Raw genomic sequence first — 15,010 nt, forward strand, 5'->3', positions numbered from 1 at the left:
AGGGGATGACAACAGGCCTTGGAGGCCAAGAGGAGTGAATGAGAGGAGGCCAAGGAGAGGTGAAGTGAGGGTATTGGCAGGGTCATCTATGTGAATACTGAACTCATCAACAATCATGACAAAGCTGACCTCGGCCAGGAACTAAAATCACTAAGCAATGAGATGGAGCCACCTGGGAAAGGTGGGAAAGGAAGCAGGTGCCCATGGAGGACTGTCACAAGGAAGGGCACTGCGGTATGTACAGTCTGCTGGCATCCCCTGCACAGCCAGAGGGATCTTAGGGCAGTGAGGAAGTGGCAATGACAAACAAGGAAGACTTCTACCCCATCTCCAGGCTCAGAGGCGTGGGCAGTGTGGGAGAGAAAAAAGCCTGCAGGGGAAGCTTTGTCCTTAAAATTCAAAGTAACAAAACTATAGCAAACGATGCCAAAGCCAAGAATAAGAGCACACTGACAGGCTGTGGGAAGCTAACTGTGATACAGCGTTCCACATAGGAAGGAATTACAGAGCCATAAGAAAAACAAGGTAAGCCAAACACAATGGACAAAGGTCACCAACAGGCAACTTCACAAAGGATCAACAAAGAGCACAGAGCCTGGAATCCTGAATAGGGAGGGCACATGACTGTAAGCCTCACCAAGGTACCATTCCACACCCTTCAGAATGGCAACACCAAAAAGTCTAACCACATCAAGTATTGGCAAAGACATATAACAATGGTGATCCTACCCTACTACACTGTTGGTGTGAATGGAAAACTGACATAGCAGCTTTGTTGAGCAATCTGGCAACATCTAATAAAATTCAAAATGTTAATACCCTTATGACACCGGTAAAGCTTCCAAACATGATGTTCATCGAAACAAGCCAGTCACAAAGGGACAGATATTGCATGATTCCACTTAGATAGGCACACCCATAGAAACAGGAGACGGGTGGTTGCCAATGGCTGGGAGGGTAGTAGAGGAAAAGGGGAACAACTGCTAATGGGCCCAGGATTTTCTTCTGGGATGACAAAAATATTCGGGAATGAGACAGAGATGATGGTCACACAACTGTGTGAATATACTAACAACCACTGAATTGTATATTTAAAAAATGTTAAATTTACAGAATGTGAAGCATATCTCAATTAAAAAAAAAAAAAAAACAAAAACGACCAACCCTAAAAACCAGCAACTGCATTTTGGGTATACAGGTGACCCTTGAACAACATGGGTTTGAACTGTACCACTTACATGAGGTTTTTACATAATTACAGGATAGTACCATGAATGTATTTTCTCTTCCTTATGGTTTTCTTTTTCAAGTTTTTGTTTAAATTCCATTCCTTGTGGTTTTATTAATAACATTTTCTTTTCTGTAGCTTACTTTATTGTAAGAATATAGTATATAATACATACAACATACAAAATGCCTGTTAACTGACTGTTTATGCTATCAGAAAGGCTTCTTGGTCAATAGCAGGCTATCAGTAGTCAAGCTTTTGGGGAGTCAAAAGTTGTACACAGATTTTCAACTGCATGGGAGTCCGTGCCCCTGACCCATGTCATTCCAAGGTCAACTGAATTCTCTGGAACAGTAGTAGGTACACGATAGACTGTGGACAACTTTGTTTGTAAATAAAGTTTTATTGGCACACAGCCACACTCATTCATTCATGTGTGGACCACGGCTGCTTTCACACTACGATGGCAGAGTGGAGTTGTACTGACTGAATGTGGGTTAAGTTCTTTCCTGCAACTTTAAAATTTTTCCAAAAATGTTTTTTTTTTTGAAACAATGTGACTGACCTCTGAGCACAGGAAGCCTGGTAGTCTCCTTTTGGGGGCCTGTGGAAAACTGGCAAGGCTGGGTGGTCCGTTACCTGTTGGCTGCAGAGGTCTCCCAGAAAGAACTGCACCCGGGGACTGTCAAACCCTTGCCGCATATCAAATACATTGACAGTGTAGCCTCTTGCCAGCAACTGCTCCACCATGTGCTGCCCCAGGAATCCAGAACCTCCGATCACTGTGCACTTATTGGCCTGCAGAAAGAAAGGGGTGGTAGGTGGTACATGAGAACTGGAAGCTCCAAAGAGGCTCGACTCACGTGTTCACGAGCCACTATCGTGGCACATCCATCTGCTTGTTTGAAATTCTTCTTGCATCCAGTTGGAAGCTTTATATAATTCTGGTGTTCTATCGCCAGTGGCAGCCTCGTCTCTTGGGATCAGTTAAGGAGGAAAAAGAGATAGCAAATGAGACTGAGATAGATTTTGGCCGGATTGGATGATCTCGTACGCGCACACCGCATGTTTAAGGAAAGGAGCAGGAAATATCTCTGAAAAAAATGAAACTACCAATGATCAAAACTGGACAATACAAAAAACCCCAAAGTGATAACTTCTTGCTCCTAATAACTGATCCCTGAGCACTTCTAAGGCAAAACAAACAGAAACAAAACCAAAACACAATACAACATGCCACCCACTCAATTGATAATGTCCACTTAAACTGTCAGAGAGAAGAAAGCCAAGTCTCTATACTCTCAGGAGAGTCAGCCCCTTTTCCTCTTCAACCATTACAGGGCTGGGCTGTGTGACTTTAGGCTTGTCACCTACCCTCTTCCTGCCTTAGTATATCCAAGACTGTTGCTGTCTGATGGGATCTCCTGGAGGGTTGCAGGATCAGTAAACTGTTAATCAGCCAGGCCCAGGGCTTTGCTTTCCCTTCTGAGTTCTGTGCAAGTTGAGGTATCAGGGAAAAGTTACAGTGTTTACATTTCAGCTTTTGCAACATGCGCACTTTCTTGGCTAAATTCCAATTCTGGTAACTAGGGATAATGGAAGGACAGAGCACCAGATGCAGAAACGTCAATATTCTGACATCAGGGAGGCAATGCAAAACTGTGTCTGTTGCATACTGATTAAGCTGGCTCTGAGTGTCTCCAAAGGAGGACCTGTGATATCCCTCCTCCCTGGGGTCTTTCTAAAACCGTATCTGGGCTTCCTGAAGATGACAAACCCCCATTCTCCCTAAGCTCATGTATAGTCAAAGTTGGGAGTGTGGAAACAAAAGATGTTAAAGAAATTCTGCTCCTGATTAGAAAGCAAACAACCAATCCCCTTATTTATTCCTCAAATACCTATACAATTGAGATATGCAGCAGACTCAAGAGGTGCCAGGGCCCCTTCTACAGATTCACCCTTCAACCTGGTGTCCCGTCTAGACTGGCATTTTTACTGGAGCCCACTAGGCCACCTGGAGATGGCTCTGGAGCTTTGACATCATTGGTTCAGGCATGCATAATCTACTGACATAATCAACCTTGCCATTCCACTCCCCCCACCAAATGATCTCTTCAACCCATTTCTGTCTAAGTTTTGTTTTGATTACTCCCATTTATGTGTAATCATACCATGCTAAATAATTTGCACTTTAACTGAAATTTCTAAGACATTCTCAGGACACAGGCAAATTAAATATGCAAATTCTATTTGATCCTCATTTGGGCTAGCCCTTCTCCTTTCCTCAAGTCAGCTGTACAGGCAAATGCAGTTTTTAAGAATAACTCCAAGCCTCCCTGCTCCCCAAACTGATTTTCCATGGTTTGCTAAAATCTTCATGGTTTGCCTGAATCCAAAGAGGTTCAGACGAGACATGTTCTGATAGTACCCCAAAGGATTTCAAATTCTTTTGTTTATATTATCTGGCATTTCTAGTTACAGTTGTTTCAAAGTTTGATAGTCTAATTTTTTTAAAAAAATCAAATAACCTTTCTATTATGTCCAGTGTAATTTTATTTCATGATTTTAAATGTAGGCAATCCTTTTTTTAAAAAGATTTATTTATTTATTTGAGAGAGAGGGAGAGAGCACATGTGTGCAAGCAGGGTGAAGAAGGGAGAGAGAGAATCCAAGCAGACTCCCCACTGAGAGCAGAGGCCAACTTGGGGCCCAATCCCAGGACCCTGAGATCATGACCTGAGCTGAAATCAAAAGTTGGAGGCTTAACGAATGTGCCACCCAGGAGCCCCAAATGGGGGCAATCCTTAATTCTTCCCTTTGACAGAGTGGTGTGGATTCTTTTGTTATATTGAAATGCGGCACCAATATTGCTTGGGATAAGCAGGCCAATGGCTATTCCTCAGAGTTTTTTGTAACGATGAGAACTTAACTGGCATTCACCCCAGAGAAGTCAGGTATGTGATGGGATAATGTCTTTAGTCACACCTGTAATACTACATGGTTAGAGATCATGTGAAATAACTACTTGCTTTTTATGGCCAGGAAAGATGATGCAGAGAAGTGGGCACAGCGGACAAGAAGGAATATGTACTAACAAGTAAGAATAAAACTCCAAACTAAAAACAGGTAGTGAGACTCAAGAACGGGTTACTGAGGGGAGTTATAAAATCAACACCTTGGAGAGAGTTTTAAGAATAGAAAAGAAAGCCGTCCAAATGATTTCAATTGCACTATGACCTTGAGCTAAGAGAATGGTCTGGGCTCCCGGGTTTCTTTTAACCTGTTCTGTTTTCCTTTGTCTCTAGCAGTGGGTCTCTTTTCAGAGAAGTCTTACACAGAACATATCATAAGGTAAGACAAAAGTGTTCTTTTCATTTTAGTAGTTTAAATTTATAACTTATACTTCTTATAAAGTCAACCAATGAGAAGGAACACCATTGATACAACCACTGAAATCTACATTTTTTTTTGGCAACTAGACTCTCACATTAACCTTTAACTACAAAGGCACATTAGAGGCTTTATTCTGAGCTACACACAAAGACCAGGATGATCTGGTGGTCCAGAAAACCTCCTGGGCATCTATAATTTATTAACATTTGATATAAACACATTTTACCTTGGTGTGATTTCATTTCTGAAGTGTTAGCATTCATTAAAAGTGAATCAAAGAATCAAACCCAACATTTGCAGATCTACACAAAGAACGTCCAGGGGGCCTGACAATTCCTTAAAATCCTGACACCTGCAACACAAGATCTTAGGAGTCCTTGCTGGGGAAGCCTTCTACCAAGCCTAGTCTAGCCTGCTGGAGGCCACACGAAGGCAAACTGAGGCACCCAGCTGACAGCCAGCAGTTACTGCCAGGCATGTGAGTGAGGCTGTGTGGAACACACACCTCAGGGGGTCCCCATGACTGCAGGTGTGTGGGTGAGCCCAGATGAGATCAGCAAAGGACCCCCAAGCTGGGCCCAGCTGGAATCGCAGAAATACATGTATCTTACATAAAAAGTCATCATTGATTAATATAATAAACGTACCAAATGCAATTTTTGACCAATAGCTAGTATCAATGGCTTGCTGGTGTATGTGTGCTTGACTTTCCCCTTATCTGTTTTGGTTAACATTTTTTGTGTCAGTACTCACATCTGGAATGTCTTCTGTCAAATGTGTCCGTGTGACCTGGTCTCTCATTGGCTCATCAAATGCTTTTTCCATTTCAGCTCCAAATATGGTTATGCTTGCGATGAAGTTTTCTCTTCATAAAGACATATTTAGAGACAGACATTTGTGTTATATAAACTGAAACATCTTTTAGGTGTTTGTGTTTTTGTGTGGATGCCATTCCTGTAGAGTTTTCACAAAGAGCTGAACTACAGCTATAGCTGTTAAATGAAGCCCTCCACTTAACACTCCTGTAACAAGCTTCTCTCTGACGCAAGGGTACAACGGGGCCCATAACTCACCATACACTTGGATTAGAGGCAGAGTGGAAAGCGAGTTAAATGATCTCATTCGTCATTTACAACAAAAGGAACATCTATGGCACTGTAGCTTTTTCATGGCACTCACATGCTCCATTGTCCTGTTTCTCTGTGTTATCATTACACTGTGGTAGTACGCTGGGAAAATGCACAGACCTGGGAATTTCCAGGTTCTGGTGCCAGCCCTACCACAAACTAAGTAAATCTGCTCAAGTCCTGTCTCTTTGCTGCAACCGAGTTTCCCCTAAATGGACTAAGTGCTCATCCCCACGATGCTAGGGCAGGGGCTGCTGGGAGTGGAAGAGTGTAATAGGAGACAGAGCTCTTCTTCTTGGTGAAATTAAAGCCACCCTAACTATGTATGGAAGAACTCAGTGTCTGGGGCCATCAGAAGCCCTCAGGAAGTGATCCCAGTATGGTGGGCACCTAGCACTTCACAACTGGGAGACAGTGAAGTCTATCGGCTGACAAAGACACACAACGCCAAACAGAAGAGTAGTTTATAAGAGAAGCTTTTGTGACAGCCCTTAGGATATGCTCCTCTCTTCATTCACCCATAATACTGACTTGCAAAGAGCAGCGTTCAATTTTGGGTGAGATGTATTTGGTCTTACATCTGTTTTCTTCATAGTGGTCAATGTACTTAAGTCATGGATCTTGTAGCATCTGGAGATGGTGAAATCTGTGACAAAGAAAACAGTCTAACTGCTTGCAAAAAGCTAGACTCAGAGAACACTCATTGGTGAGAAGATGGTTGCCAGGCAGCCATGATTGGGTCTCTAACACCATGACTGCTCCAATCCAATTCCACACCTGTAGTTACACACACACACACACACACACAATGTCCTTGTAGGAAATGATTTTGTGGGTGGATGAAAAGGCCTTGAAATGGATATTACGAACCTCTAGGTCCCATGGGGACCGTTTTAGGGAAACATATCTCTGAAAACATAATGGAAGTTATCAGGAAAATGTATTTCAAAATTCACTTTTCATGACCTTTTCAGATACATATTATGAATAAGCAAAGCTGACCTGTACTTCTATGCCTATCCCATCCCTCTATTTCATAACCCTCTTTATGTTGGCAAGAGGCTCTGTCACCTGTTCACTCTAAACAGATGTGATTGGTGAGCTTTAACTCATTTGGCTCAATGTGTATCAGATGGGGAATGAGGATTTGGGCACTTCTGGGTACTTGCACCAAGGCTTAGCAAACAGCTCTCAGAATTCCGTCTGTCTTGTTCACCACTGTATTTTGGCGTGAAGTGCAGGGCCTGGTACAAAGTGGGCACTCACATATCCACTGGACTCATGAGTACACACTCATGCAGACCACCTTCTGCTCTCTACCACACAGACACCCATCTAAAATGCAGGAGTTTCACTGAGGGCCAACGGGTTTATGATATTTTGGCAGTGCTATACTCACAAATACCCACTGCTGGTTTCTTACTCTGTTTCCAGATACTTGAAGAAGCATGAAGAAATGAGAGGGCAGATAGCATTTGGAGTGATGTGGCCATGAGCCAATGAACACCTGGAGCCATGAGAAGCTGGAAGAGGCAAGGAAGTTTCCTGCCTTAGTGCCTTCAGAGGGAGCATGGCTCTGTAAACACTTCATTTCACATTTCTGGCCTCCAGAACTGGGAGAGAAAACATTTCTCCTGTTTTAAGCCTCCACGTTTGTGGTTGGTTGTTACAGCAGCCATAGGAAATCAAAACAAATATTCTTTGCAGTTCTGAAATCCAAATAGCACAGCTGCCAATTCCATAGCCCCCTGTACTTCTAGAAAAGCAAAAAGCCTTTAAGCCTATTCCCCACTTGTTCTCTAGGGGAAGATCTGGGAGGTGAAAGAAGAAACCCATTTTGCTGCCATGATCCATACCGTTCAAACAGTGCTCACTCAATCCTCAGCAAACCAGCCTCCTGTAGAAACAAAAACAAAATCAAATCTCCTTTGTCTCAAATTATATACAAATTATTTTGAAGTTGTAATTACTATGAGCCAGTTCAGAATGTTCGTGATACTTTAGTTGTTTCTAGGGACTAGGGTACCCAAGACTACCTCAGGAAATGAGTCAGATTCTACTAGTAACCCCCTCACCCAACCTAAATCCCCCATATGACATACACTCCAATTAAAATGAACACCAAGAATAGCTTTGATTGAATAGACATTTCTTCAAAAAAGATATACTTTACAGATGGCCAACAGACACATGAAAACGTGCTCAACATCACTCATCATGAGGGAAATGCAAATTGAAACCACAACAAGATAGCACCTCACACCCATTAGAACGGCTATTATCCAAAGAAACTCAGAAAACATAAAATGACAAGTGTTGACAAAGCTGTGGAAAAACTGGAACTCTTGTGCACTGCTGCTGGGACTGTGAGAGACAGCATGAAGTTCCTCAAAAAAATGAAACATAGAATCACCACAGGATCAAGGAATTCCATGTCTGGGTATATAGCCCAAAAAACCGAAAGCAGGAATTTGAACAGATATTCGTACACCCCTGTTCACTGACACCACTATTCACAATAGCTAAAAGGTATAAGTAACCCAAGCGTCCACCAATGGATGAATAGATAAACAAAATGCAGTATCATTCTGCCTTAAAAAGGAAGGAAATTCTGGCAACTATGGAATGGAACAAAACATCTGCAAACCATGTATCTAATAAGGGTTTTTAAAACATGGGATAAGGACTTGAACAGACATTTCTCCAAAGACAGGTACATGAAAAAATGCTCAATTAGGGAAATGCAAATCAAAACCACAATGAGATATCACTTCACTCCTGTCAGGATGGCTATTATCAAAAAGTCAAAAAGTAAGTGTGGGTGAGCATGTGGAGAAACTGGAAGCCTTGCAGTGTCGGATGGAATATAAAATGGTACTGCTCCTATGGAAAACGGTATAAAAGATCCTCAAAAAATTAAAAATAGAACTACCATATGATACAGTAATTCTACTCCTGGATATATATCCAAAAGAATTGAAACCAGGATCTCGAAGAGATAGACATTAGCCCTCTTATGCTCATTACAGCACTATTCACAATGGCCAAGATGCAAACATCCTAAATATACACAGACAGATGAAAGGATAAAGGAAATGTGGTCTAACCACGCACTGGAATACTATTTAGCCTTAAAAAGGAAGGAAATTCTATAATATGCAACAACATGGATGAACCTTGAAGACAGTATGCTAAATGAAATCAGCCAGTCACAAAAGGACAAATACTATATGATTCTACCTCTATGAAGTATTTATAGTAGTCAAATTCATACACATAGAAAGTAGAATGGTGGGTGCCAGGGGCTGGGAGGAGGAGGGAACTGGGGAGTTAGTGTATGGTAGGTATAGTTTCAGTTCTACATGATGAAGAGTTCTGGAGATGGATGGTGATAACAGTTGCACACAATGTGCAAAATCTTCCTAGGAAGAGACCAAGTGAACCCAATCTCCTCCTTCCTGCTGGGGCAAGTCCCCAACAACTAAGTCCTGGAGGCAAAAGGAAGGGACAGTCCGTCCATTTCCAACCAGATAGAAAGACAAGTGTTCTCTCCCTTGAAAACATGGGAGATCAGCTTCTTTGTAAAGATGAAATGTAGAGCAATTCAGAGGGGCGTGTTAGGATGTGTGGGGGTGATTGCGGCCCTTTCTGCTGTCTTCCATGAAGTCAGTGCTAGAAACGAACACACGAACAGGAATGAAGGCAAAATGCACTTCCCCAAAGGACTCAATCAGCTCGATCTTGTCCTTTCATAGATCTGAGGTATCTGGTGTTTCTGTCAGTCATTCATCTCTCTGCTTGCCTATTTTTAGGACACAGAAAGGCCCTGGCTTTGAATTTCTGGTGGCCCCTGAGAAAACCATCAGCATGCCTGCAAACTTTACCTTACATTGTTCCCTCCATCTGGAATATCTTCCCTCTCCTTGGTGAGTTCCTCAAACAAGCCCCAAGGGTAAAGGGAGAGTGGTAACTTGTAAAAGAGCACTCAGATATCGGCTCACTCACTGAATGCTGGCCACTGCTAAGCAGAACCTGCATAGGGCACAGCACCAACCTCCAGGGAGCCCACCATGTAGTATGGGAGATGGACTTAGCAGAAACTGTGGAAGCGCTTCTGAGCGCTGATGAAGGTAAACCCAGAGCAGGGAGGCTGGCCCAAGGTGATCCCTGAGCCAAATTCTCAAGGCCACGGAAGAGTGAGTCAAACACAGGGTTGGATGTCCCGAAAGACATTCCACGGCCAGGGATGGGAAGGACAAAGTGATGACACAGAGCCAGCATGTTCTGGCAACTGTGACAAGTTGTGTCACAACGAGTGTGAAGCAAGATTGGGAGCAAAGTTGAGAATACGAAGGGGCTGTGTGTCACGTTAAGGGGTTACACTAAGAGGAGATGGGGGAGCCCCAGGAAGTTGTAAGCAGGGTGAGTGTTAAGATCAGAAGCATCACTCTGGCTGCAGCATGGAGAAGGGATTTTACCCAAGTCTAAGGCTTTGGGCATGCCAGGTAGGGGAAAGAGCAAATCAAAGAAAAGAAATAATATTGCCCGAAAAGCTGCTAAATGTCAAGTCCTTTTAGATCTAAATATATTATACCATTAAGATCCCAAAAGCACCCAATTAGGCCTCATTCAACAAAGGAGAAACCCAGGCTCAGAGAGGTCAACTGACTCGCCGAAAGTCACGCAGATGTTACACAGCCAAGGCAGAACTTGTGACTGTTCTTTCTACTCTGTCAGGCTGCCACCCCACACGCTGACTGGAAAATAGGGTGTGGAGAGACATGATGTATAAGGACTAGCAGAGGCAAAACTGGGGAGGAGACTCAGATGCCAGGTTGAGTCTGGACTTCACTCAGTAGTCACGGGAAGACTCTGTAGGTTTAAGAGCAGGGGACGGTGACCTGACCAAAGCTGGTCACCAGGAAGATAAACCTGGTGGAGCTGGTAGACTAGACAGGCGAGAAGCAGGCACAGGGAGATTATTCACCAGTCATTCAACTAAGTTTTACTGAGCACCTAACGCATGCCCCTCACTGTTCCAGATACTGGAGTACCGGCGGTGAACAGAACAAAGATGCCTGCCCTTCTAGAGCTTACCTTCTAGTGGATGGGCAATAAGGAACAAAATAAGTAAGTACCATGGGAAAACAGCAGAGCAAGATGTGGGGCTCAAGCATGTTGGGAGCTACAGTGCTGAACAGGATGTTTAAGGTGGTTTCCCAAGAAGGTGATAGTGGAGCAAAGACCTGGAGGGAGGAAAGAAGTGCAAGAAGCAGGCAGAAGCAGCAGCTGAAGCAAAAGTTCTGAGGTAGGAGTGTGCCTGCATGTTTGAGGCCCAGCAAGGAACCTAGTATCCCAGCTGGAGTGAGCCTGGTGAAAGGAAGGGGCATGTCATGCCAGCCCTGCAGACCATGGTGAGAACTCTGGCTTGTAGTACTTGGGAGGCTGCTGACAAAGGCCTGAATTGGAAGAGGAGCAACAAAGGTGGAAAAGAGAAAAGGAATGGCATTTAAGTGGCAGAACTGATAGAACTTGGAGGATAGTTAATGGGGAGGGGACAGGAAAAGAGTCAAATATGACTGAATGGTTTTGGACCTGGTTCATGTTGAAAGAGGAAGGGAAAAAAGGGCAAAAATTCAGCCAACACTTTCACTTAATGGATGCTAATATATTTCATGCCTTTCTCAGCCTGAGAAACTCATATTCTGTCCCCTGCCACCCTAAATACTGCCCCGATGCCCAAAGGGGAAGCAGGTAAGGGCTCAGAACCCTCTTACACTGGGTTAGCTGCAAAGGGCAGATCCTGGAGCTCCAGCTCCACTGCTTCAGCCCATACCCTTGCACACCCCCCTTGTCATTCTCCAAGCATGCATGAAACCAGAAGCTGGTTCTTTGAAAAGATCAATAAAACTGATAAACCTCTGGCAAGACTCATCAAAAAAAGAGAGGACCCAAAAAAGCAAAATAACAATGAAAGAGGAGAAATAACAACCAACACCAGAGAAATACAAACAATTGTAACAGAATATTATGAAAACCTATATGCCAACAAATTGGACAACTCAGAAGAAATGGATAAATTCCTAGAAATATATAACCTACCGAAACTAAGCAGGAAGAATTAGAAAATTGGAACAGACCAATTACCAGGAACGAAATTGAATCGGCAATTTAAAAACTCCCAGAAAGCAAAAGTCCAGGACCAGACAGCTTCATAGGTAAATTCCACCTGTTCTTCTCAAGTTATTCCAAAAAATACAAGAGGAAGGAAAACTTCCAAATTTCTTCTATGAGGTCAGTATCACCCTGATACCAAAACCCGATAAAGACACCACAGAAAAAGAGAACCACAGGCCAATATCTCTCACGAATATAGATGCAAAAAATCCTAAATAAAACCTTAGCAAACCATGGGGCGCCTGGGTGGCACAGCGGTTAAGCGTCTGCCTTCGGCTCAGGGCGTGATCCCGGCGATCTGGGATCGAGCCCCACATCAGGCTCTTCCGCTATGAGCCTGCTTCTTCCTCTCCCACTCCCCCTGCTTGTGTTCCCTTTCTCGCTGGCCGTCTCTATCTCTGTCAAATAAATAAAATCTTAAAAAAAAAAAAAAAACCTTAGCAAACCAAATCGAACAATAAAAAAAATCATACACTATGATCAAGTGGGATTTATTCCTGGGATGCAAGCATGAGTCCATGTTTGCAAATCAATCAACATGATATATCACATGTATAAGAGAAAGGATAAAAATCATATGATTATTTCAATAGATGCAGAAAAAGCATTTGACAAAGTACAACACCCATTCATGATAAAAACCCTCAACAAAGTGGGTCTAGAGGAAACATGCCTCAATATAATAAGGGCTTTATATGGAAAAGCCATGGCTAACATCACACTCAATGGGGAAAACCTGAGAGCTTTTCCCCTAAGGTCAGAAACAAGAAGACAAGGATGCCCACTCTCGCCAGTTTATTCAACATACTACTAAAAGTCCTGCCACAGCAATTAGACAACATAAAGAAATAAAAGGCATCCAAACTGGTAAGAAAGAAGTGAAACTCTCACTATTTGCAGATGACATACTATATATAGAAAACCCTAAAAACTCCACCAAAAAATGAGAACTCATAAATGAATTCAGTAAAGTCACAGGATAAAATATCAATGTACAGAAATCTGTTGCATTCTTATACAGTAATAATGAAACAGCAGAAAGTGAAATTAATAAAACAATCCCATTTACAACTGCACCAACACAATACAATATCTAGGAAGATACTTAACCAAAAAGGTGAAAGACCTGTACTCTGAAAACTATAAAAAGTGATGAAAGAAATTCAAGATGACACAAACAATGGAAAGACATTCCATTCTGATGGGCGGAAAGAACAAATACTGTTAAAATGTCCACACTACCCAAAAGCAATCTACACATTTAATGCAATCCCTGTCAGAGTACCAACAGCATTTTTCACAGAACTAGAACAAACAATTCTAAAATTTGCATGGAACCATGAAAGACCTCGAATAGCCAGAGCAATTTTGAAAAAGAAAAACAAAACTGGAGGTATCGTAATCCCAGATTTCAAATTATATTACAAAGAGGTAGTAATTAAAACAGTATGGTACTGGCATTAAAATAGACCGCATAGCTCCATAAAACAGAATAGAAAACCCAGAAATAAACCCACAACTATGTGGTCAATTAATTTTCGACAAAGCAGGAAAGGATATCCAATGGGAAAAAGACAGTCTCTTCAACAAATGGTGTTCGGAACACTGGACAGCCACATGCAGAAGAACGAAACTGGACCACTCACCATACAGTAAAATAAACTCGAAATTTGGATTAAAAATGTAAATATGAGACCTGAAACCCTAAAAATCCTTGAAGAGAGCACAGGCAATGATCTTTCTGACATCGCCTATAACAACATTTTTCTGGATATGTCTCCTGAGGCAAGGGAAATAAAAGCAAAAATAAACTATTAGGACTACACCAAAATAAAAAGGATCTGACCAGCAAAGGAAACAATCAACAAAACTAAAAGGTAACTTATTGAATGGGAGAAGATATTTGCAAATGACATATCTGATAAAGGGCTCGTATCCAAATATATAAGGAACTGATACAACTCAATCTCCAAAAAACAAATAATCTAATTAAAAAGTGGGCCGACGAGATGCCCTGCAACAGATGACTGGATTAAGAAGTTGTGGTCCATATATACAATGGAATATTACTCAGCAATCAGAAAGAATGAGTTCTCAACATTTGCTACAACATGGACGGCACTGGAGGAGATAATGCTTAGTGAAATAAGTCAAGCAGAGAAAGACAACTATCATATGATTTCTCTCATCTATGGAACATAAGAACTAGAATGATCAGTAGGGGAAGAAAGGGATAAAGAAAGGGGGGGGTAATCAGAAGGGGAAATGAAACATGAGAGACTATGGACTATGAGAAACAAACTGAGGGCTACAGAGGGGAGGGGGGTGGGGGAATGGGATAGACCGGTGATGGGTAGTAAGGAGGGCACATATTGCATGGTGCACTGGGTGTTATACACAACTAATGAATCATCGAGCCTTACATCGAAAACCGGGGATGTACTGTATGGTGACTAACATAATATAATAAAAAATCATTATTAAAAAAAAAAAAAAAAGTGGGCCGAAGACATGAACAGACATTTCTCTAAAGAAGACATCCAGATGGCCAACAGACACATGAAAATATGCTCAACATCACTCAGCATCGGGAATGCAAATCAAAACTACAATATCACCTCAGCTGCCAGAATGGCTAAAATCAACAACACAGGTAACAACAAGTATTGGTGAGCATGTGGAGAAAGGGGAACCCTCTTGAACTGTTGGTGGGAATGTAAACTGATGGAGCCACTCTGGAAAACAGTATGGAGGTTCCTCAAAAAATTAAAAATAGAACTACCCTATGATCCAGTAATTTCACTACTGGGTATTTACCCAAAGAACAAAAATAAAAACTCAAAGGAATACATGCACACTGATGTTTATGGCAGCATTATTTACGATAGGCAAGATACGGAAATGGTCCAAGTGTTCATCGACAGATGAATGGATAAAGAAGATGTGGCATATATACACAATGGAATATTACTCAACCATCAAAAAGAATGAAATCTTGTCATTTGCAATGACATGGATGGAGCTAGAGAATATTCTGCTAAGCGAAATAAATGAGGGAAAGACAAATACCATATGATTTCACTTA

General features: G+C 42.1%; 1 protein-coding gene across 4 annotated transcripts in view; it reads right to left on the minus strand.

Annotated features, from left to right (window-relative positions):
• NSDHL (NAD(P) dependent 3-beta-hydroxysteroid dehydrogenase NSDHL) overlaps positions 1 to 15,010 on the minus strand; it is a 31,016-nt gene that overhangs the window by 15,125 nt on the left and 881 nt on the right. The window contains exons 2-5 of one of the 4 annotated variants that reach the window (XM_045788810.2): positions 7,605 to 7,645; positions 7,172 to 7,271; positions 5,375 to 5,486; positions 1,868 to 2,026 (exon numbers count right to left, since the gene is read on the minus strand). In XM_045788810.2, coding sequence (XP_045644766.1) covers positions 1,868 to 2,026; positions 5,375 to 5,446 — 231 coding nt within the window. In that variant the 5' untranslated portion in view covers positions 5,447 to 5,486; positions 7,172 to 7,271; positions 7,605 to 7,645. Of the gene's footprint in view, positions 1 to 1,867; positions 2,027 to 5,374; positions 5,487 to 7,147; positions 7,272 to 7,604; positions 7,646 to 15,010 lie in introns of all 4 variants that reach the window. The other 3 variants (XM_045788811.2, XM_045788809.2, XM_045788812.2) reach the window with 3 other exon arrangements.

This window comes from Ursus americanus, chromosome X (assembly GCF_024610735.1).
Source record: "Ursus americanus isolate L20-20 chromosome X, mUrsAme1.1.p, whole genome shotgun sequence".
NCBI lineage: Eukaryota > Metazoa > Chordata > Mammalia > Carnivora > Ursidae > Ursus > Ursus americanus.